At 35.4% G+C, this 24,910-nt stretch overlaps 3 protein-coding genes across 3 annotated transcripts; all 3 read left to right on the top strand.

Moving 5' to 3' along the window:
- Positions 1–909: 909 nt before the first annotated feature.
- On the top strand, positions 910–2,120 carry LOC141704494 (uncharacterized). The gene has a single exon (XM_074507747.1). The coding sequence runs from the start codon at positions 978–980 to the stop codon at positions 1,980–1,982; it is 1,005 nt and encodes a 334-aa protein (XP_074363848.1). The 5' UTR covers positions 910–977; the 3' UTR covers positions 1,983–2,120.
- Positions 2,121–3,955: 1,835 nt separating this feature from the next.
- Positions 3,956–8,894, top strand: LOC141704492 (phosphate transporter PHO1 homolog 3-like). Its single transcript, XM_074507743.1, has 13 exons — positions 3,956–4,970; positions 5,530–5,890; positions 5,996–6,044; positions 6,135–6,206; positions 6,310–6,439; positions 6,703–6,823; positions 6,903–7,161; positions 7,236–7,340; positions 7,410–7,454; positions 7,536–7,685; positions 8,050–8,328; positions 8,404–8,540; positions 8,627–8,894. Exons 1-13 carry the CDS (start codon positions 4,349–4,351, stop codon positions 8,715–8,717), a joined length of 2,421 nt encoding a protein of 806 aa, XP_074363844.1. The 5' UTR covers positions 3,956–4,348; the 3' UTR covers positions 8,718–8,894.
- An 11,103-nt stretch (positions 8,895–19,997) lies between these two features.
- Positions 19,998–24,049, top strand: LOC141704487 (serine/arginine-rich SC35-like splicing factor SCL30A). Its single transcript, XM_074507736.1, has 6 exons — positions 19,998–20,153; positions 20,896–21,069; positions 21,259–21,336; positions 22,124–22,285; positions 22,667–22,795; positions 23,520–24,049. Exons 2-6 carry the CDS (start codon positions 20,906–20,908, stop codon positions 23,770–23,772), a joined length of 786 nt encoding a protein of 261 aa, XP_074363837.1. The 5' UTR covers positions 19,998–20,153; positions 20,896–20,905; the 3' UTR covers positions 23,773–24,049.
- The last annotated feature ends 861 nt before the right edge of the window (positions 24,050–24,910 follow it).

Raw genomic sequence — 24,910 nt, forward strand, 5'->3', positions numbered from 1 at the left:
TTAAATATTATATGTAAAATATTATTGTATGATATATGTATTCTTATAATTTTGATAAATTTATTTAAATATTTATATGTTTCGTGTACTTTCATTTCTCATTTCGTGTACCCAAGTGTAAACCCAAAACTGACACTAAATTTATTCGTGTAATTTCGTGTTCGTGTACCAAAAATGTTAAACGAAACCCGTTATTTTCGTGTCGTTTTCGTGTCGTATTATCATGTCGTGTACGAAATTGCCGGTTCTAGTTACATTAAGCGGTGTTTTGGTCAACTAATTGACCCAAAACTTGCAATATATTTTACAATGATCTAAGGATATATATGAATGATAATAAATCAATAAGATGAAGTTTTTGTAAGTGAAATCATTGATGATAATATATGCATTTTTTTGTAAAAAGATGTTGTAGGAGAACCCTTGACGTGTATATATGAGTGTTTTTCGCTCTTTCTTTTCAATTTTTAACTGATATAATAATCCGTGACCTGAATGAAAATATTTTGAATTTGATAACCCGATTGCAGATTCATAAAATACTGCTTCAGCTAACTATACATGTCATAGTTAATTTATTCAAGCCAATTTCTCAAATTTAGTCGGATTTTCATCCAAATTTTGACGGAATGTATTGACGAATGTCATAGTGAATTTATTCAAGTCAATTTCTTAAATTTAGTCGGATTTTCATCCAATTTTTTACGGAATGTACTAGAGAGTATAATAATGATGTCTTTTTTTGACTAATTTGACTTATATGCCTTATAATTGAGTATTTGTCGTAATAAATTTCGGGGGTGAGCGAGAATCGAACCCAGAACCTGGGAAGAGATAAACCCTTAATCACCTGATTTCTTAAATATTTTAATAAAAATATTTAAGATTATGATGATGTAATTATTTTTTTAAGAATAAAGACATCAAAGTCTCTCTCATAATCCAGTGTCTATCGCCTCTGCAACTCCACAATCACCATGGATTCATCTTTTTCAGCTGAGCGCATAAACCTAACATCAATTCTCTCCCAAACAAAAAGCATAATCAACGCCCACTCTCGCCACTTCTTAGCTCTCTCTCTCATCTCTCTCCTCCCCATCTCTTTCCTCATCACTATTTACCCCACCCTTCTTCTCCAATTACATTCCTCTCTCTTCGATTCTCATCTCCTTAACCCCCAAACCCTAATCCTAATCTCCACCCCAAACCCTAATTACGATTCTCCATTTTACCATTTTGCCCCTGTTGTTTTCTTTGTGATTATTGGGTTTTTATATGTTTGTGGTGTTTGTACTGTTACTTATAGTGTTATTCATGGATTTTACGGGCGCCCGGTTCGGTTAAGTTCGAGTATGAAGTCGTTGTTGAGAAATGTTATTCCTATCGTTTTTACTATGTTTTGTGGACTGTTGTTTGCTTTTTTGGTTTTTGCGGTTTTCGGGGTTTTTTTGTTTTTTGTTGTGGTGAGTGTTTCGTTTTTCGGTGGCGAGGTTGAGTTTGGGTTTAATTGGTTGATGGTGTTGTTTGTGATTGGCTTGGTGTTGGTTTTGGTGTATGTGCAAGTGCATTGTGTGTTAGGGTGTGTGGTTGTTGTGGTTGAGGGTAAGTGGGGGTTTGAGGCGTTAAGGCGGAGTGGGGTATTGGTTAAGGGGATGAGATTGGTTTCGTTGTGGTTGTTGTTGTTTGGTTGTGTTACGGTTGTGTTTCCGTTGTGGTTGCATTCAGTGCCGTTGGTTAAGTTTGAGGGCGGTTTTGATTTTTGGAAAAGTGCGGGGTTTGTTGCGCAGACGGTGTTGAGTTCGAGTTTTGTGACGTTGTTTATGCTTATTAGTATTTCGGCTAATGCTGTGTTGTATATGTATTGCAAGGCTTTACATGGTGAGCTGGCTTCGGAGATTGCAGAGGAGTTTGCACGTGATTATGTTAGTTTGCCTTTTGATGATGAAAAGGTACCCCATATTGTTACTGTTGTGCAAGCTTGAAGTTAGTCTGTTTCTAATTGTATGTGTTGTTGAATAGGTTACCGCTACTTGTTTGTGTAATGTTAATTTTATTCTGTATGAAACAGAATTGTGTGAACAATGTAAAAATCGATAATAAAAAGCTTTGATTCTTGCTCATGTCGCGGTCTATTCTTTGTGTCAGCAACTTATTAATCATATTTTAGTAGAGCAATTTTCTTTGTAACGGATAAATGTTAATTGTTCATTTAATGCATGAAAAGGTGTTTGCTATATGTTATCTTGCTCATGAGAACTTGCTACACGTGAGAGTAAATTAGTACTAGTTTGAATTGTACCTCTGTCTAACTGCCTTTGTTGCAAGTGTAAACTTCCCCTGTGGATAGTGCTAAAGTTATTTTTAAAGCAATATGCCTTGCAAATTTCCTCTTTTGCGAGAGCCAAAAGCTTAATCATGTAGCTCAACCAATAGTTGGAGAATACTTTTTTTACTTACTACGTGGATAGCATGAACAACGATGATCGATGATTTTAGTCATGTCCAGATTATGTTTACAGCTTGTATTCATAATCAACCTGACGTACATATATATAACAAAGAGGAGGCTATGATGAATTTCATCATACTTCACTTTAGTCTTCATAGAAATATCCACAGTATTAATGTTCTGGTCTTCTAAAATCGGGAAAAACTGGAAGCTGCAATAATCTGCAAGTAAAAAAATATTACTATAAATATTCCAGCTTAATTCGTGCAATATCAATTTGTAGCTTAGCTGATGAGTAGTGCAGCCTTGTTAAGGGAAATGGCCATTGAGCTTGAAACTTCTTGGCCAGAAAAATTTATAAAGTTTACACTATTAATAAAAGTAACATTCGGTAATCTTCTTTAAAATCTTCTGTTCAAAGCTCTTTGTCGCTAGGCCTGGCTAGCATGCTTAGAGAATTTGTAACATTTAAAATATTAATCAAAAATTCATATGCATCAACATAATGTTGTTGTAAAAATTAGTTTGAAATAATATATCTGCAATAAAAGCGAAAACATCTAATGTCATTAAGAAACTATCATATAAGATTACTACGGTAATAAATATAGTATGAAGTTGCAGTGAACCAGAGTAGGAGGGAACATAATTAGAAAATTTAAGTGTATTAAGTTTAGCTACCGTATTTTAATAATTTAAGCAAATTTTGTTGAATTTATAAATACAATACCAATTGGTTTTTATAATAAAGAGTAATCACTCACATATAAAATTACAGATTATTTAGTTCATAAGATATAAGATTAAAGATGTAGTCATCTGCAAAAGAGAGTTGTCAAAGCTAGGCAGGGAAAACCCCACTCCAAAAATTAGGATCTCAGGCTGTTGTGGCATCCGCTTCTAAAAATGAATCTCAGATGAGCAAATAGCAGTAAGCCTTTAATCGTATACTTATTTTCGGGGATGAAGTGTGGTCTGGATTGCCTTGTTCTGAAAGCAGCCTGATTCACAGTTCACCGAAGAAAAACTCCGTTCTTTCTTTATGTTCTGCAAAGGCCTTGATTAGTTCTTGGTCTTAGGCCCCGGAAATAACAAATTTATAGAGAAATTTATTTTTCTTTTCTTTTTAAAATATAGAGAATATTAATATATTATATTTATGGGAATTAACTAATTTACAAAACATGTAACCTAACGTGTGGCTGTACAAAAAAAACATTTTTCAGGGGACCATGGCTATTAAATACAATTGAATTGATCAGATCAAAATGCAGGTACCCTGGAAAAAAAATATTAAAGTTCTTATCTGAAGACTACTGTTCTTGACTGAGCAATAAGAAAGACCTTTGGAATTGACCATCAAATTACGAATTTGATAATCCAGTTACCAAAATATCGTATTAGATAAAATTGAGTCGGTGCTTTACAATTTATTTTAATTTATTCTTTCGTAAGAGTTGTTTACAGTTTTGTAATGAAATTCATTCTAGTTAATCGGATTGAAATCTCCGTCTCATTCCTGTCTCACTTCAATCAAGTTCAGTAGTGATAAATCACTTGCAGGCAGAACTACTGGCCTGTAATTCATCTATAGAAAAGTCCAGGTTTGCTGTCTATTACAGGAATTAAAATTGTTTTTTTCACTTGCATTTATTATCATGTAAAGTGTTCCAACTACTCCACCAACCTTGTTTATAGCTTCTTACAACCTCATCAGAGTAGTTCAATACCAGAACCAACTGAAGCCTTGTTTCCCAGAATTATTTTATTATACACTTCTCATCTGCATCAACTTCTTGAGTTCTTTCCATGAACTTGTTCTTTCAATCCAACTTTTGCGAAGAATTATATTGTTTCGAAAATAAAAACTTTGCTAACTGAGAAAGCGAAAACAAGAGAATGAAGTTTGGTAAAGAACTAGTGTCTCAGATGGTACCTGAATGGGAAGAAGCATACATGAACTACAATTATCTCAAATCTATCTTGAAAGACATAAATCATTTCAGAAACAGGAACAAACCTCCACCTCCTGCAGCAGCAGTGACTACTAATAATCCGGCTGGACTTAAACGAAGGCTAACACTTTACCGAGCTTTTAGTGGTCTGATCCAAAGAACGTCGTCGTCCAAGATATCATCACCAGGCCCCATGCAAGATGTCGAAAGCCAGCCAATTTTAGTAAGCTCTGTGAATAGATCAGATGGCCAAGAAGGGTACGAGACTAGGTTTCTCATGTCGGCAGATGAAGGAGGGGAATACGAGCTTGTTTTCTTTAGAAGACTTGATGATGAGTTCAATAAAGTTAACAAGTTCTATAAGGCTAAAGTTGCAGAGGTGATGAAGGAGGCTGACCTGTTGAATAAGCAAATGAATGCATTGATTGCTTTTCGGATAAAAGTTGATAATCCACAATATGATTGCCCTGATGATGCGATTGAGATGAATCGTCTTGCTTCGGAGGTTGAAGCTTCATCTGTAGCTGCAGCCTTATCAGCTTCAAATCCTGACACCATGAGAGAAAGTACAGATACGCACTTTCCTTCATAGTTTATATCTAAATAATACTCCCTCCGTCCCTCACAATTGTTATCGTTTCTGGGAGAGTACCCGACACGCATTTTAAGATGAAGAGAAAATATTGTTTTTTAACTTTTTTTAAAAATTTTATTTTTCTGAATAAAAGTTTAAACATTCTATTTTTGTTCAGAAAAAGAAATTTTTTTAAAAAAATTATAAAGCTATACTTTCTATTCATCTTAAAATGCGTGTCGGACACTCTCCCAGAAATGATAACAATTGGGAGGGACGGAGGGAGTATAATTTAATTTCTAAGTGGATTCACTTGACTGATTAGTTATGAAGAAATGTAAAACATACAGTTTCATTCAAAATTGTAAAAATTAATACATGAAGATGAAGAATATGTAGCACAAAATTGAAAATCTGCCAAAGGGCAGTGAGTATAGGTTCGATTCACAATGAAGAAGACATGTGTGCCTGAGTATAGGAGCACGGGTCCTCTTAAAAAGCCCGGATTCCATTGAGAAAATGTAAAAATCTTTAACCTAATTTATATGCAGAAAAAGCGACTCACATGGATGTAATAGATGAAGATAGATCAAACAGAGGGGAATTATCAAAAGAGGATAATGAGGATAACAATGATGTAGTACCTTTAAGCTCAAGTGCTGGGGAGAACATCAGAAACAGACCAGTGATTAAGTCTGATGGATCTTGTAGACCACCTCCACTGGAGATACTTGACCGTGTGACAATCAGGCATCCTGTTGAAACACCTCGATCGACCATCAAAGGCTTACTTAATGTTCCTATTCAGACAGAACTGAAATTCAATAGGGAAAACATGAGCAAAATTGAAGATCAGCTTAAAAGGGCATTCGTTGAATTTCACAACAAGCTCCGGCTTCTTAAAAGCTATAGGCAAGGGATATTGTGATTCCTTTTTACCTTGAAAATTAATTCTTGGTGTCAAAATTCATTTATATTTTCCAATTGTTTTGTCCTAAAATTTCATGTTTTGAACAGTTTCTTGAACCTTACAGCTTTTTCAAAGATCATGAAGAAATACGACAAGGTATAGTCTTTGGCACTGTCTATCTTTTTCATGCTTTTTTTACATTTTCCCTGATTAGGGACTATACTCAGTGCTGCCGAACTGTTACAGATCACCTCACGAAATGCTTCCACATCGTACTTGAAAATGATTGATAATTCTTATCTTGGCAATTCTGATGAGGTGAACCTTTTTACTGTTCTGGTTATTTATATTGACATCCTAACAAAAAATCATTAGAAACCAACCAATAAACTTTCTGTGCCTAATTTGTGGATCACTGCAGGTTACAAAAGTTATGGATAAGGTTGAAGCTGCATTTATTAAGCATTTCTCTAATTCGCGTCGCAAGGAAGGATTGAGGATTCTAAGACCAACAGCTAAAAGACAGAGGCACAGAATAACTGCATTTTTAGGTAAAAACAACTAATTGCTTTATTTGAAGCACAACATGCCCCCACAACTAATAACAGATTTTCCTTTCATCGGATCACACCCCACATACCTGAGGAATGTTGTTGATTAAAGGTTTTATGACCAGTATATTAAGCCACATATTCGAGGGAGAAAATACAGTCATCAGTCAAGCTATATGGCCTGTGGCGTAGGCCTATCTTAAATTTTATGGACTCAAAACTTTATCTCTAAAATCATCTGATCCCTGCCAAAAAACTTTTAGGATTTTTTGCTGGATGCACAGTATCGCTCATACTCGCCCTCATTTTGATTATACGTGCCGGTCGTATTTTAGACAATCCAGGCAGGCATCAGTACATGGTAACACTGTTTCCCCTCTATAGGTAACACTTGTTCTCCTCTATACTGGCTATATTTTTGCTTTAATAAAAACTTACTGTACATGGTAAAAATTCTCTGCAGTTTGTTCGCCTTCATCGTACTACACATGCTTATGTATGCTGGAAATATATACTTTTGGAAGCGATATAGAGTGAATTATCCCTTTATTTTTGGCTTCAATCCAATTACTGCACTAGGTTTCAGAGAAGTTCTACTACTGAGTTTAGGCCTCGCGGTCTTGGCATTAGGCAGTGTGCTAGCTAACCTTGATATGGAACTGGACCCTAAAACAGGGGATTATCAAGAATTTACTGAGCTACTTCCTCTTTTTTTAGTTGTGGTAAGATCATGAAGCCTTCGTAAATTCTATGGTCAAAACCAAGTACACTGATCCAATCTTCAATCTATCAACAGCTTGTAATTGCCATCCTCATCTGCCCATTCAACATTATATATCGTCCTAGCCGCTTCTTCTTTCTCACATGCCTGTTTCATGCTATCGGTGCTCCTCTATACAAGGTACACTATTATGCTACGAGTCTCTGGCAGTAAAAAATCATAATCAACTCACTAGTCTCTTATCTGCAGGTTGTACTACCAGATTTTGTACTGGCAGATCAATTTACTAGTCAGGTACGTTTAATATATTTATGTTACACCAACTAACCAAGATATTCCTGCAATGTATGCTGAAAATGTAGTAATATTTTTTAGGTCCAAGCTTTCAGAAGCTTTGAGTTTTATATCTGTTACTATTTCTCTGGCAACTACAAGCTTAGAGATAACAGTTGCAGTAAAAATGACGTTTTTAAGACTTTCAGTTTCATCGTTGCTACTATTCCTTACACATGGCGCCTTCTGCAGGTACTACTACTAACAAAATATTTCTGAAATAAGCTGTAAACTGATATTAATCATCACCCTCAATAATTCTACTGTCTTAACGGAAACAAAAACAAGGAAACCAATGTAATATTAATTTGGCATTACAGAGTATTATCAGTAAAATTGTTAGACAAGTAATTTACGAACTTTAATCTTGATATCTTATGATATGTTTGTGTGAATTTTGTAAATTTTTATTTTCTTCATTAAAACAATCTTAATTGGTCACTTTACCTCCGTTTATAGTTGGTGACTCTAATCTAACAATCAAACTTATTATTTCAAGTTAACATTGGTAAAAATTCTGGCATTGTAAAAATTTGAAGTGGTTCCTATTATTCAGTGTCTCAGGCGTTTCTTCGATGAGAAAGATAATATGCAGGGATTGAATGGATTAAAATATTTTGCTACAATTGTAGCTGTTACTACAAGGGCTGCTTACTCTCTTGACAAAAGTATTTCGTGGAAGGTGGTAGCCATAATGACCTCAGCCATTGCAGCCATCTCTGGCACATACTGGGACCTTGTGTACGATTGGGGACTCCTTGATCGGAAATCTAAAAACCGTTGGTTAAGAGACAAACTATTAGTTCCACATAAAAATGTTTACTACGTTGCCATGGTTAGTCATCAAAAATTTACACTCATAAGTTCCGCTACTCATAGGATACTAACTCTGTTACTGTACTCTGTATAGGTGTTGAACGTCGTACTGAGACTTGCTTGGCTTCAAACAGTGTTGGATATCAATTTTACTTTCCTGCATAGAGAGACCCTGATCACGGTTGTAGCCAGCTTGGAAATCATTCGTCGCGGTGTATGGAACTTCTTCAGGTAAAATAAAATGCTGCCTATGCAGGTTTGTTTTTCATTTGTAATGTTGCTACCAGTGAATTCTGAATGACTTGTAATTGGTGTAGGCTGGAAAATGAACAGCTGAATAACTCGGAAAAGTACCGTGCTTTCAAGTCGGTTCCATTGCCTTTCCACTATGATGAGGGCAAGGATTGATGAGATAGAGCAGTTTGAAAAACATATCAGAAAGTATTTAGCTTGTCAATATGTGTTTGTTGTTAAACTGTATAAGTAGACAAGTTCATGCAAACATACCAGACATGACTTAACAAGGAGCACAGCAAAAATAAAACCAAGCTCCAATTATAAAATCGAATCTGAATTCTGAAATAATTTGAAAACATGTCAGACATCCTGACAACTAAATCATCACCAAGATCCATTTACGTAGTTTTTGTTGGAAATGATACTAACTATTACGGCAACATAGAGACAATTATATATTGAATTTAGCAAGGTAATGTCAAGATAACAGTTAACAAAACAAAATATAACAAAACATGTAGGTGAACAACATTCAAGTAAAACCACTATCTGGTAAAATGTAGAAAGTAATGAAACAGCTGAGTCGCCAGGTCTTACTCGAAGTTCTGACTTCTCTTGAAGAGATAGTTGCCCCCATCTGGCTGTGTTGGGATGCTATGCAAGAACTCCTCCAGGATAAAACAACTCCGAGCTTTGAGTTTACAGCACCTCGAAACCTTGACCTCGACTGGAACCTCATTTCGCCGGAAAACCACTATCTGAATATGGGAGAACAGAGAGTATAGGGAGGAGGAGAAGAAGAATGTAGGGTGTGGCGCAAAAAATTCAGAACTTCAGTCCTCTATTTATAGTAGAGACTAAGTGAAACTGACACCCCATTTAATATCAGAATTAAACTGTAAAATTAATACATAAATCAAAACCGATAATTTGAATTTAAAATAAAAATTGTAACAACTTATTTATTATTCCTCACATTATTTTAGATTTAATTTTAATTTGAAGATATATCAGTTACAGAGTTATTTGTCAATTTAATTTTAATTTGAATATATATCAGTTACAGAGTTATTTGTCAAATGACCAGGTTCAATGAATCTGACTAAGCCCACTTTGTAAGTGACTTAGCCTAATTCAGAAAACGAACTCAGCTCAACAGTTATAACCCAGTTCTAATTAAAATATTAAATCACACAAATAAATAAAATCCTCGCCCAGGTCGCCTCGCGTACACGAGACGACAAGACATTTGCCCAAATCGCCCTTCGACCCGCCACGGTCCGGTCCGGTGCGGGGCGGCGGCGTGCGCGCGAAGCACACAAGAACACAATGCACCACCACACACCTTAGTAGTTGTACACTACCCATGTGTGTGATACTATATAAAGTCAATACCCCCTTTATTTATTTTCAATGTGGGACAAAACACATTCTCTTTTTTCAAGCTCTTTCAAGCCACTAAGTTTAACTCTAATTCTCTATGGATTTCATTAAGAAAAATTCTTAAAACCATACATGAAAGTTTAAACTCACATATCGTGGAACAACTTCCAATCATTAGATTTAAGGATTATCATCAAGAATATAATAAAAATATGATCTAAAATTCAATTTTTTCTAACAATCCCCCACAAATCCATACAGAAATGCGATCAGGTTTTTCATCATGACTTGTTTTTCAGAGTCGGTAACCTTCCGAGTTTGAACCCTCCTAAGTCCTGTACTTCAATGGCTACCGGATTCAGATGGAATGTTTCACCTTGAATCTTAATCTGTTTAATATAACCATGTTCCATAGACGACGACAAGTCAACGGCTATGGTGCCAATCTACGGCTTTGAGATATTAATGGTCTTGTTTCGATCCTATTCGTCGAATGCTTCAAGGAATAACCCTTTCCTCTAATTGCCACCACACAATTATATTCGCTTAGCTGGGCATCTCCAGAGATATACTACCTCTATCTCGTCAATTGACTTGATCCCATTCAGAGTTTTAACACTCTTACTTTTCTAGCAGTGTCAGTACCTTCTAGGTTTACAGGGGATAGACTCAGATACAACAGTATCATCTATGTAGCAAAGGTACTACTAATGTATCCTTATATCTTGTTATTACCACATTGAATATACTTCGAGGGATCTCCTCTCATGTGTATTGGGTTCTGTTAGGGCGAAAACACGCGCTAATAATACACGCAAGTATACGCGTTCGCAATTAATATATAATACTTTCTAGTTCGTTCCCACAGAAACTCAGACTAATTATTGTTCAATTAAACTCACTCACCAATGTATGATTACTTCTCAATGTTAAGACACTAACACTTAGAATTATTGACTAAATATTAACTATAATTAACTACTTAATTAATCACTTAATTAACACTTCGAATTAACAATATTAAAACACTCATGAGATCACAACTTCATTACTACTTCCTTCAATATTTATTGTTATTACTCTTAGCATGCAACAGTGATGATATTAATCGAATAACACGAAACTGATAAAAGCCAACTCTCATTGTACTAATATCATTCTGCCAAACATCCACAATTAAGATAGAAGTTGAATAGACATCAATCATGTTGAGTTCCTATATGTCTACAGAAATTGACAACATAGTGATTTAAGCACAAGTTATTCCTTTTGATTACACAAGGCGAATAAAACGGTTAGAGTTACCCACTAATCATGCACATCATACATGAACTTATGCTAGCATGGCAAGTTCTAAATCTCGAGATCCACCGTCGCTTCACAAGATATTAACACCCTATCTTATATGTTTGCGACGCACATAAGACGAATACGCACAACCAATACTAGACATTATACAATCATCACACACTAAGATATTAAACAACTAACTAAAGAATTTCATAGTAAATCCGTTACGACCCCATGATCATGATTAGCCCATGATAGCACTTATCGTCATCATGGGTTCATATGAAAATATGATAAACAAACACAAGAGAATAATATCTAAACTAATTATATTAAACCAGAGTACGTCACAAGAGTAATTAGGTTCAAAAGCAAGAAAACTAGCATCCAACGTTACAACAAAATAAGAATCACAAGAAAATATGCTTCCTCTTCGTTGCGATGTGCTAAAACGGTCTTCTTCCTTATCTCCTTCGCTCCTTGCTTAATACAATGATCCAACCTTGTGAAAACGTCTCCAAATCTACTTATATAATAGTCCCATAAAACTCAGATTACATAGAAGTTGGAAGCCAAACAGAAGTAGAAGTCTAAAACAGATTATTATTTTTCCCGACCCTGCGCGGCCGCTCAGCATAGCTGAGCGGGCACTCAGCCTTCTGCGCGGCCGCTCAGCATAGCTGAGCAGGCGCTCAGCCTTCTGCGCGGCCGCTCAGCATAGCTGAGCGGGCGCTCAGGACCCTACTGGAAAATTCCTGAGTTTGCTCCGTTTCTTCGCTGCAATCTGCCCCTTTCTTTCCTCTCGCAATGTTTAACACATGTCAAGGCTTATTCTTGATGATTACTCCTCCGAAATGCAACTTATACCCTGAAATGCACAAACACTAGAAAAACGCATCAAATACACAAAATGCTTGATTTCAAGACACCAATTTAAGCCATTTTAAGACGTTCTAAGTGGTATAAAATGCCACTTATCAGGTTCCCACTGTTGATGAATTATGATGGGTTGACAGTCCAATCCCCAACCTTGACTTGAGGACCACTGCAGGTTCTAGTCCCTTAGTCAAAGGATCAGCTATATTATTCTGAGTTCCTATGAACTTTATAGTTATAATCCTATCAGACACTAAACCCCTTATAGATTTAAGTCTAACTTGGATGTGTCTCTTTATTTTAGCATTATGATTTTTACTGTTAATCTTGTCAATACTTGTTCGACTATCACAATGAATAGCAATAGCAGGAAGCGGTATGCTTACTACAGGTATCCCAGACATAAGTCCATGTAACCATTCAGCCTCCGTCCCCGTGGCATCTAGTACACACAACTCAGCCTCAAATGTAGACCGAGTCACTATAGTCTGTCTGCTTGACTTCCAGGATATTGCTCCACCTGCCAAGGTGAACACATATCCAGTCACTCCATTGGAACCAGACTTCTTAGCTATCCAACTTGCATTATTGTACCCTTCAAGCACACCTCGAAATCTCCTGTAGTGTAAACTAAGGTACATTGTGCCTTTTAGATATATAAGTACTCTATCAAGAACATCCCAAAGAATTCTGTTTGGACAGCTTGTATATCTAGCCAATTTAGACACATAATATGAAATATCTGGTCTAGTACAGTTAGCTAGATACTGCAAACTCCCAATAATCCGAGAATAACTTAACTGAGACACAGGCACTCCTGAGGTATTCTTGACAAGGGCAACTTTAGAATCATAAGGTGTACTGGCGATTCCACACTGTGAATAACCATATTTTTCAAGTATAGATTTCTCTATATAATGAGATTAAGTCAAAGTTATTCCTTCAGCTGACTGAATCAATTTGATTCCAAGAATCACACTAGCCTCACCCTTATCCTTCATTTCAAAGTGCCTTTTCAAGAATTCTTTAGTCTGGTTAATAATCTCAATATTGGTTCCAAACAGTAAGATGTCATCCACATATAGGCACAGGATAACACATTCACTACCTTTAACTTTAGTGTAGACACACTTGTCACTTTCATTAATCTTATAACTGAATGGCAATACAGTTTCATCAAACTTTTTATGCCAATCACTGGGAGCTTGTTTCAAGCCATAGTTGGACTTAATCAACTTACATACTTTTCTTTCATTGCCAGATGCAACAAATCCCTCAGGATGATCCATATAAATCTCTTCCTCAAGTTTACCATGAAGAAAAGCGGTCTTTACATCCATCTGATGGATGATAAGACCATGGACGGAAGCCAATGCTATAAGCATTCGGATTGTTACCATCCTAGCAACTGGAGAGTATGTATCAAAGTAATAATTTCATTCCCTCTGCTTAAAACCCTTAGCTACCGGTCTAACTTTGTACTTATCTATTGAGCCGTCAGGGTTCAACTTCCTCTTAAAGACCCATTTGCACCTAATAGTAGAACACCCAGGAGGGAGATCAACCAACTCCCATGTTCCATTAGAAATAATAGAGTCAATTTCACTCTTCACAGCGCCCTTCCAATGCCTAGACTCCGAAAAATCCATAGCTTGCCGGAAAGTTAAAGGTTCGTCCTCGACATTGTAAGTGATAAAATCACCTCCAAAGTCCTTAACTACCTTTGCACGCTTACTTCTCCTTGATTCATCTACTTCCTTATGAATAGAGCTACTACTTGGTTCCGCCCCCACATTTGTCATCTTTTCCACATGATCAGGAATAGAACTCGATGTGTGAGTAGGATCTTCCTCAGAAGTCGTTTCAGGTATTCTAGTCTTCATAGGGTAGACATCCTCAAAGAATGTAACAACTCGAAATTCAACTATCGTGTTTGCCACTATGCCATCTATGTCAGATTTTAATACTAAAAATTTCATAGTTGTAGTGGTTTCAAGATAGCCCAGAAAGATACAGTCAACAGTTTTCAGACCTAGTTTCTTTCTCTTGTATTCAGGAATAAGTACCTTAGAAAGGCACCCCCACACACGAAGATACTTGAGACTAATCATCTTGCCTTTCTATAACTCCAAGGGTGTCTTATCCATGTGTTTCAGAGGGACTCTATTCAAAATATGGCAAGCCGTATTTAGAGTCTCTCCCCACATGTATTTAGGCAACCCAGAGTTAATTAGCATACTATTAATCATATCTTTAAATGTTCTGTTCTTTCGTTCAGCAACCCCATTAGACTCAGGTGTGTATGGTGGAGTAACTTCATGAACTATACCATTGTTTGCACAAAATTCATTAAAAGCGTTACTCGTATACTCACCACATCTATCAGATCTCAATCGTTTAAGTAACTTACTAGTTTGTTTTTCTACTTCGGTTTTATATATAATGAATTTACTAAGTGCTTCATCCTTATGTCTAAGTAAATAAATATAACAATATCTACTACTATCATCTATAAAAGTAATGAAGTATCTAAACTGGTCATTGGTCAACACACCACCAAATTCACAAATATCAGTGTGTACTAAATCTAACAAGTCTGAATCCCTAACACTATTATGAAAAAGTTTCCTTATTTGTTTAGCAGACACACATACTTGACATTTAGAACTCTTTTATATGGTATATTTTGGAATTAACTCTAAGTTCATCATATTCTTAAGAGCACCAAAGTTTAAGTGACCTAGTCTAGCATGCCATATATCCGAGGATTCAACACAGTTAACAAAAGGAATAATATTATTATTCAAATTCCCCAAAACGTGTTCAACATTAATAACAAACAAAGCATTTGACAAGTAACCCTTGCCAAAAAATGTACCAGTATGAATAAGAACTACTTTATTACACATGAAAGAAATTTCAAAACCTCTAGAAACTAAACAGCTTCCACTTATTATATTTCTACGCATGTCGGGAACATGATGCACTCTAGTTAGAGATAGTATACGTCCTGAAGGGAACTTCAGATCCATGTTTCCTATTCCAAGTAATTGAGCAGCACTAGCATTCCCCATCTTCACAGTCAACCTATGACTCTGTTGATAAGATACAAATAAACTAATATCAGTACAAACATGCACATTAGCTCCAATATCTATCAACCATTCATTTGACAGAGAGGTAGAAAATATTAAAGGGTTGTAGGATACATACCGGTCATCGTTGGTTTCAGAAGCCGAAGCCTCACCGACAACCATGTTCACTACGGGCCCACTTGCGGTTCCAAGCACAACATTCGCTTGCGCTACCACTTCGGTTTTCTTCGCTTTCTTCGTAGGGCAGTCCTTACTCCGGTGCCCAACCTGCCCACAAGACCAATATGGTTTGTTTGCCTTGGGTTTCTTGGCCTTGTCCTTGTCACTCTTAGGTTTATTACTATTAACTTTCTTAGCAACAACCTTCATTTTCTGTCCTACAGTTGCTACGTTTACCTTCGAGGTACCGTGCTCAGTTGGCATCACATGTCCCCGTTTGGACTTGTGTTGTTCTTGGAGCGAGATGTCCAGCATAAGGTTGGTCCAAGTGATCTCTCCTTTCTGTCTTTTTAGGGAGAGAGAGAACTATTCCCAAGACTTCGGGAGCTTCTCAATCACGCTCATAACCTTGAACTTCTCAGGGAGATCCATTCCAGACTCCTTCAAAGCATGCACTATCATCTCGAACTCATGCACTTGCTCAGTCATGGACTTATTATCCACCAGCTTGAACTAAAGGAACCTTGCCACATAATACTTTTTCAGACATTGTGAGTCAGTATTATGTGTTTGGTCCAGCTTCACCCATAAGAGTTTTGCGGAGTAGGCATCAGAAGAATAAACATAAAAAAAAGTGTTTGTTAGAGCAGCCAAAATGGCCGCCCTAGCCACCCCATCCTTCTCAGCCCACTTCGCAAAAGCCTTAACCGTTTCAGCCTTCTCTTGATCTACAACCAGTTTTTCTGCATATTCCACAACCGGCCATAAACCCTTTATAGTCAACCACAATTTCATCCTTTTCTGCCAGCGAGAAAAGCCGATGCCACCGTTGAATTTCTCCGGTAAACCGATTAATTCAACAGCTTGTGGAAAACTATAAGTGGTCAAATCTATGGCCCCAACAGTTGCACCACAAGAACCACCACCACCACCAACGGGAACCTCAGTTTCGCTAACCACTATTACGCTAAATAATATATAACGAACTATCTCTTCAAGAATGTTGGAAATAATATTAACTATTACAACAACATGGAGGCAATTATATATTGAATTTAGCAAGGTAAGGCCAAGATAATAGTTAACAAAATAAAACATGTAGGTAAACAACATGCAAGTCAGAAACTGTAAGATCAAAGAAAAACAAGAGTGCGTACCAGAAACCACAGCTTTAACACTTAAAGAAAGAACAAAAAGCGGTGATGTGCAACTGGTAAAATGCAGAAAGTAATGAAACAGCCGAGTCGCCAGGCCTTGCTCGAAGTCCTGACTGCTCTTGAAGAGATAGTTTCCCCCACCTGGCTGCGTTGGGATGCTATGCAACAACTCCTCCAGGATAAAACAACTCCGAGCTTTGAGTTTACAGCACCTCGAAAGCTCGACCTCGAATGGAACCTCACTTCACCGGAAAACCACTATCTGAATATGGGAGAGCAGAGAGAATATAGAGGAGAAGAAGAATGTAGGGTGTGGTGCAAAAAACTCAGAACCTTAGTCCTCTATTTATAGTAGAGACTAAATGAAACTGCCACCCCATTTAATATCAGAATTAAACTGTACAAATAATACATAAATCAAAACTGATAATTTGAATTTAAAATAAAAATTGTAATAGCTTATTCATTATTTCTCACATTATTTCAGATTTAATTTGAATATATATTAGTTACAGAGTTATTTGTCAAATGACCATGTTCAATGAATCTGACTAAGCCCACTTTCAAAGTGACTTAGCCCAATTCAGAAACAGAACACAACCCAACAGTTATAACCCAGTTCTAATTAAAATATTAAATCACACAAATAAATAAAATCCTGGGCCGGGCGCGCACGCGTGTGTGTGCGCGTGAAGCACACAAGAACACAATGCACCATCACACACCTTAGTAGTTGTACACTACCCATGTGTGTGATACTATATAAAGCCAATACCACCTTTATTTATTTTCAATGTGGGACAAAACATATTCTCTTTTTTCAAGCTCTTTCGAGCCACTAAGTTTAACTCTAATTCTCTATGGATTTCATTAAGAATTTTTTTTAAAATCATACATGAAAGTTTAAGTTCACATATCATGGAACAACTTCCAATCATTAGATTTAAGGATTATCATCAAGAACATAATAAAAATATGATCTAAAATCCAATTTTTTCTAACAGTTTTAGAACCTGCTAATGTATTTGGAATTTTGTCACTTGTGAATGATAAACCAGCATATGAGGTGTTTCGATGCACCACGGGAATGAGAATCGGAAATTTGAATGGAGGGTATAGGAATGGGAGTTAACGGGAATGAGAATGAAATGAAAACCCAAGGGGTATGATGAGTTTGATTTACCCACCAAGAGGGAATGAAGTTCCCATTCCCCACCACTAAATTGGTAATCCAAGCACTATTATTTGAGTTTAAGGTTCCGATTCCCGTTAACCGGACATATTAACCATCAACCAAACACTCCCATAATATAGTTCATGTACACTTGAGATATCAATATTTGCAGTTTTGCACTATACACTTGACTTATCGATGTGATTTCTTAGTGCAGATAATATAGTCGAGCTGCTCTTTAGTGTATTATAAACTTGATTTGTGATCGTGAAATAATTCGGTGAAAATGTTTATAAATGATAATTTTGAGTCAAATTTTAGACGTGTTCTTAATCTAATTTTCGAAAACTAGCAAGTAGTGTTTGTTCCTTACTATGAGATATATACTTTCATGTTTCGATCTAATATATTTTATTAGGGTAATTCATAAAGAAATGAGAGCAAACTTGTTTATTTATATAAGTATTATTTTAGTTGACGAATGAATTGTTAATTCTAAGCTCGATATATGAGTGTAGGCTGAGAACATGAGTTAAAAAGACTACTCTTTATCCTTCGACCCTGAGTACCACATCGAGCATTTAGGAAAAAAAAATGTAATGTATTTAACCCGCTAAATAAATTTCGTTTGTATGAGTTTTTTGAAATATGTCTAAAAACAAATTCGTAGGTATGGTTCATAGTTGAAATTATAAGCACGACAAGTGATATCAAAATTAAAGGTTTGAAGTTGGATCTTGGCATTGATGGTTTGCGGGCGTTGATGGGGTTGCGGGTTGTGCTGGTGCAAGATACATGGGATATATGATTTTGGATTTCGAGGATAATTTTAGGATGGTGTCAACGAAAATATTATTTGAAGTGTAGATAAAATAAATTGTACATAAGCAACCAAATAAACTCTATCATTATGACTTATGAGTCGTTTGGGGAATGTGCTAAAATAAATTTATGCAAATTCGAGAGAAAAATATCTAAAAATATTCAAATATAAGGAGCGTTGACCCAAAATACCAATATGTGAGAGATCCGACTCAGAATACAGGCGAGATATGTTTATTTAAAAGATAAGCATGCGGGACATGCGTATCTCGTGATGCACACTTTGAATACGTATCTCTTTCTAATCGATATTTTCTTCCCCCAATCTTTACTTTACGCCATGCCGAATCCCCTATAGTCATAAGGCATGGAATTAGAACAATGATCATTTTTTATATATCCGAAAATTGTTGATTTTTTTTTCGAGATGGGCATACAGGACTTTTAACCCAAACTCAACCCAAAAATGATCTTTATTATGCTATTATACTTTTGTAAATTTTAAAATTTGCTCAGCCAAAGAAAATTATTCAATATCTTATAATATTTTTCATGACTTTATTGCTACATAAATTAAATTAACTTGTCCCGCCAGATAAGAATATGATCTCTATGTTGAATTGATTTCATACGGGTCGAACTTTATCCAATTTTTTTAAAAAATAGATGTGATCGGGTTGTTTCGAAAATCGAATCAAATCTAATTTTTCTTAAAATATAAGTCTCGTTTTAGACCTACATGTCAGGTCAAATCGGTTCGACGTGACCTTTTTATCTTGCCGTTTTCTTTAGATATTGATATTATTTTATATCTTGTACCTCAATCAAGTATATTTTGTTCCTCAATCTATATGAGCAGTCCAAACAAAAAAATATTGAATTATTCAAAGGAGTAAGTTAGATATCGAAATAAATAATGCTCCTCATTCAATTATTCTCATTTATTAATATTAAATAAACTATAACGACTGTTATCTACTGTACTAAATCTATAATCAAACGTAACTTCCGTTTTTAATAAATCAATGTATCTTGTTCCGCTTTTTAAAACCAGATTTTATTTGGACTTCTCTAATTTCGAATTTTTCAAGCCTCATACCAGAATGATTCTTAAAAAAATGGCGGTTAATATAAGACTCGCGGGTAGGGTCGAACTTAGTCGAATTGGATCGAATTTCAGGTTTCGCATTTTTTAACCTCCCCGAGAAAAACTAGCTTATAATCACGTGACACAATTTTTTTTATCAATATTTATCATCTTTTACTAATATTTTAACAAATATAAAGTGAAAGAAATTCTAGTGTACATGACAAATCTTTATTTTAATCAATATTCAATATACAAATAATAAATTTAAATAAGAAACATCTTGAGTACGGTTGAATAACGGTGATTATGAGTTTATCCTCTTTCGTCTCATCGTCTCAGGTCCCGTCATTCGGAGAACTTCTGAGAACATAAACTTATTTACACGGTTATAAGCCACGTCTTAAAAATTAATTACCGCCGGTTTAACCGGGCTCTATGCTTTTTACAAATTACCGCCGCTCCCAAACCCTTTATATACACTGTCAACACACACCTCTCTACCCTAAATCTCGGCCGCCTCTTATTTAATCTCGACGAACAAAAATTTAATCTCGTTTTCAGGTATCAACTCTTTCTCGCACCACCAGATCTGTTAATTCATTATGTATCTTCACAATTGTTCATAATATTCAACTATTTTTTCTCAATTTTAAGTTGTTTGCTGCACGATATATGTCACGCACTCAAATTTAATTTGTATTGATTTGTGTAATTCGTGTTACTTATAATTTGTAAGCTAAGTGTTGTAACGGGATTATAATAAACGTAAAGAAAATAACACAAATAAGCGGAAGAGAAAAGTTTTATTGATTTCGAGGATACAGATTATAGTTTATACCGATTCAAGGCGTATTCTAACACTAAGCACTAGATGCAATTGTTGTTTCTGATGCTGTAATGGTACTGTTAGTCGTGCTAATTATTTTTTTAGTCTAGTTTAAACAAATTATATACAAATCGGATTTGTGATCTGCGCTCAGTTATTGTTAAAACTTAGAACGAGGTAATATTTTGGATATTAGGAGTTGCGTGAACTGTTCAGTTAAATTAACGTAGTAAGTCGTTGTCAACACCGGTTAGTTTCGGTTTCCTCGGATTTATGTTATGAATTTGAATATGATTGTGTTTATTGGAAGCTTGCAGTATGTATGATTTCGGGTAAAGTTGTTATAATGTTTGAATTTTACTTGAAATTGATTTGTTTCGGTGAATCTTTATATGAATTGTATTGTTTGTTTCGTATTTGAATTTTTTTAGAAGGTTTTTCTTATTTTATTTGTAATTCTGATGGACAAATTTGCAGATTATAAGATATGAGGGGACGTAGTTACAGTCCTTCACCGCCCCCAAGGGGATATGGCAGAAGAGGAAGGAGTCCCAGTCCTAGGGGTAGGTACAATGGTGGTGGCGGTGGTGGTGGTCGTAGTAGAGATCTTCCCACCAGTCTTTTAGTCCGCAACCTGAGGCATGACTGTAGGTAATATCTTATATACCCACTCAGTTCCTTGTTCTATTTAATTTACAGTTTTAATCATTGAGTTCCGCACTTTGGTGATCATATTTCCTTCTTATTCGTAGTCTATACATTATCAATTATGTGATTGAATTCTTTTGTGTTCACTTCTCCGCCGTGTTGCTTATACATCTTTGTTGTTATGTATATTAGGGCTGAAGATCTTCGAAGGCCTTTTGAACAGTTTGGCAATCTCAAGGACATCTATTTGCCAAGGGACTATTATAGTGGGTGAGACAAATTGCATGGAGATTGAGATTTAAATTTTCTGGGCTATATCACTGTGTTTCCCTTGCTCTCTTTTCTAAGATTTACTCCATTTAATTGGTTGCTTTTCCTTTTTATTTGAATGTTTATATGAATTTGGGTTTCTTAATTAAGGCTGTTGAGATTTAACAGTGAATCAAAAGATATGAAGACTTCAATCAAGTAGTAAGAGTTGACACATTCAAGTAGTAAGAGTTCTGTTGACATCAAGTAGTAAGAGTTCTGTTCCAGGTGATTTATAAGATAAGTGAAGATGGGAACGAAATTGGGTTTGATTACATTTTGAAGATATCAAGTCTTGAAGAATTTCAAGTCATTTAATACTGACACTTGCAAGGTCAGCAGCAATATGCTTGCTTTATGTGCTTATCATGGGCCTGCCATATTAGTGTCGTTCTTTTTAGCAAACTTTATATTCTGAGATTGTTCGGAAATATGAATGCATTAGAGTGTCATTTTTACTAGAATGTATATGGGATTAAACAACTCTTTAGCTGCCCCTGTATGACGATCTGATAACATATATAATTTTAGAAAACACATTTGGAAGGTACCTCTTCTGGCCTACATATGATTGAATTTTTATATTTTTAAATAGCCCCTAAGGTTTATGGTCTTGTTTGGATGCTGTCAGATTATTACCCTTGCTTACCTCATAGAGCAGTCTTATCTTTGATTACTTCATAGAGCAGTCTTATCTTTGATTACTTCGTAGAGCAGTCTAATTTTTTTTATTTATCATCAATCATAGGGAACCACGAGGATTTGGTTTTGTGCAATTTGTAGATCCTGCTGATGCTCAAGAAGCTAAATATCAGATGGATGGTCAGGTTCTTCTTGGTCGGCAGCTTACTGTCGTATTTGCTGAGGAGAACAGGAAGAAACCAACTGATATGAGGCACAGGGAACACAGGTAGTTCTGGATTTTAACATTAATGTTTTGTTGGAAATCCTTGTTATTAATTATTAATAATATTTTGTATGTCTCATTCATAGCTTGTAAAGATCTCTAGATTGGATGGGGTGAAAAATTTCAGGGACTTGAAAATTAATTTATCTGGCCAGATGTGTGAACTTTTGTTAGTGCAGTTACCGAGGAGAATTAACAATTAGACATAGTTATACACTACTTACTGTCTTGCTAGATCTCAGTTTATAATTATCGGATAGCTTGATGAAAATGCCAAACAACTACGGACTGCTTCTACGTTCCAATTTGCACCTCAAAACAGATTTTTACATAGCAAGATTTTTTTAAGTTAATTGCATATATATATTCTCCAAAATTTTACAGGGGCGGCCGATTTTCCGATAGACGCCGTTCACCTCCTCGTTACTCTCGTTCGCCATCTCCAGCTCCTCGCTATTCGGGATCACGATCTCGTGACTACTCACCACCTCAGAAGAGAAGGCAGTACTCAAGGTAAAATCTGAAAATGCTATTGTTGAAATGAGGATATTTATTTTTGGAATTGATATTGAGATGTTTACCGTTTATCAACAACTTTATAAATTTAGTAAAATATTAATGATTTTGTATTTTTCTTTTGTTGTAAAGTCTTACAGAGTTCATAGCATAACTTTTTTGTTTGCGTTATTCCTCCCTCCCTCCCTCCCTCCCTCCCTTATAAAAAACATTACATATATAAATATATGCAAATATAATATATTTATTTTTGCCAACCATTTCTGTTAAGTTTTGTTAGTTTGCTTTATGACATTTTTATTTATCCAAATTTGCAGTCATCTGCCTTTTTTAGTCTCCTTTTCTTTTTCGTGTTTCTTTTTTGTTTAAACTATCTGTTGTATTATTAGTTCTAAACTTTGTTAATATATTGCATCAAGTAAAATGATAAAGTAGCTCATAACTTTACTTTTGAGCTTCAGAGTTGGAGTTTATTTAGTAAAACTGGAACCTTATTAATCAGTTTCCTTGATCAGTTTTTTATTACTTAAATAATTATTTATTCAAATATGTTGTAGTCATTTTTGTCTTGTTTGTATTTTTGGTTCTCTGATTAGTTTTTAATAGGCACATGAAGATGCAATGTATCATTACAAATCAAGTTGCAATTCTCACTAGGCATACTTGTCCCGGCCTTTTTTTACTGGCTAATCATTTTTAGCCACTTTTATTGTTTTAACAGGTCTGTTTCACATGAAGAGAAGAGGTATAGTCGAGAAAGGTCATACTCGAGATCACCTGCAAGGGAGCACTCGCCGCTGCCCAATAATGGATCAAGGATCCGCAGTCGAAGTCCTGCAAGGAACACCAGCCAAAATCCTCCAATGGTCTGTTCCCCATCTAGAGGTCAGAGTCCTAGCCGTAGCCGGAGCAGGAGTCCAGATCCCCAGCACTACTCTAGGGGACCTGCGAGGGATCGGTCACCCAGCCAGTGAGTTCTGTGATCGGTCCTGGCCCCTGGGATAGTATTATGCTCGGAAGCCAACTGAAATCTTCCCCCAAAACTATTCATAACATCACTCTAGCTGCAGTATGGATCTGTTTGCGAAGTTGGATGGTTGTAATCTTATAAACTAGGATGCTTATATGTGTGTGACCAATCTAAACTTCTGTGTTCGAACTAGTTTCATTTTTTTCGTGGAACTTTAGAACTATTATGTAGTTCAAATTTGCCGTAGGTATATGATGTTATGAATGTCGGATTGGATTTGATTTGCTTGATTAACATGTCGAATGTGGTCTCGATATGTCTGTATCCTGCCTGTACTAATACCAGGCTGCTGGTAGGTTAGTACGGATTCTTGTGGTTAATATCGGATATAGTTCATATGCATATTATCTGATTTTAATCCATTAGATCAGGAATTTTTTAAATTACTTGGGATGTATTTTGTATATCGCGCCAAAGTCTTTTAATTACTAAAAAAAAGAATATTTTAAGATTGCCGGTTATTACTTTCAACTTGTATTGTTTTTGCTTACAAAATTTCAATCTCTATTTTTTTAATACATATCAATAAAATATAGAAAATGACTAACATACAAATTTTTGTAGGTTTATGAAATATGTGGCCCTAAATATCAATCTGACACTTTACTCCATTTAGGGTCAATTGAAATTTTAGTGGGTATTTTGGACTATAATTATTAAAATATGATTATTTAGGGACTTAACTCTCAATAATATTATTTATTTATTTATTTATTTATTTATATAATTCAATAAATCCACTGTGTATTTATTTATTTATGTATTAAACTGACTTTGAACTTATTTTTAATTTCTCATACAAAGAGCTCAAATTCAGTGATCTAAAATTTCTTGATTTTTTGGAAAATACCCGATTAATCCTTAAAAAATATTTGGCCGATTTAATTTTTAAAATCCGATAATTATTTATAAATATATTTTGAATTGTATATATAAATAAGGTAAACATATTATATATTATTAAAATATTTAAATATATATAATTTTTGTTCCAATTAATACCGATTAATTCCTAATTAGTATTTAAATCAATTATTACCGATTACCAATTTTTACGCCCAAAACTTCTTAAATCAGGCATA

This window comes from Apium graveolens, unplaced genomic scaffold (assembly GCF_009905375.1).
Source record: "Apium graveolens cultivar Ventura unplaced genomic scaffold, ASM990537v1 ctg7920, whole genome shotgun sequence".
In the NCBI taxonomy this organism is placed as follows: domain Eukaryota; kingdom Viridiplantae; phylum Streptophyta; class Magnoliopsida; order Apiales; family Apiaceae; genus Apium; species Apium graveolens.

Coding starts and splice junctions, on each gene's coding strand:
- LOC141704494 (XM_074507747.1), top strand. CDS start 978: ATGGATTCATCTTTTTCAGCTGAGCGCATAAACCTAACATCAATTCTC.
- LOC141704492 (XM_074507743.1), top strand. CDS start 4,349: ATGAAGTTTGGTAAAGAACTAGTGTCTCAGATGGTACCTGAATGGGAA. Junction 5,891..5,995: donor CGGCTTCTTAAAAGCTATAG/GCAAGGGATATT, acceptor TGTTTTGAACAG/TTTCTTGAACCTTACAGCTT. Junction 8,329..8,403: donor ATGTTTACTACGTTGCCATG/GTTAGTCATCAA, acceptor TACTCTGTATAG/GTGTTGAACGTCGTACTGAG.
- LOC141704487 (XM_074507736.1), top strand. CDS start 20,906: ATGAGGGGACGTAGTTACAGTCCTTCACCGCCCCCAAGGGGATATGGC. Junction 21,070..21,258: donor AACCTGAGGCATGACTGTAG/GTAATATCTTAT, acceptor TATGTATATTAG/GGCTGAAGATCTTCGAAGGC. Junction 22,796..23,519: donor AAGAGAAGGCAGTACTCAAG/GTAAAATCTGAA, acceptor TTGTTTTAACAG/GTCTGTTTCACATGAAGAGA.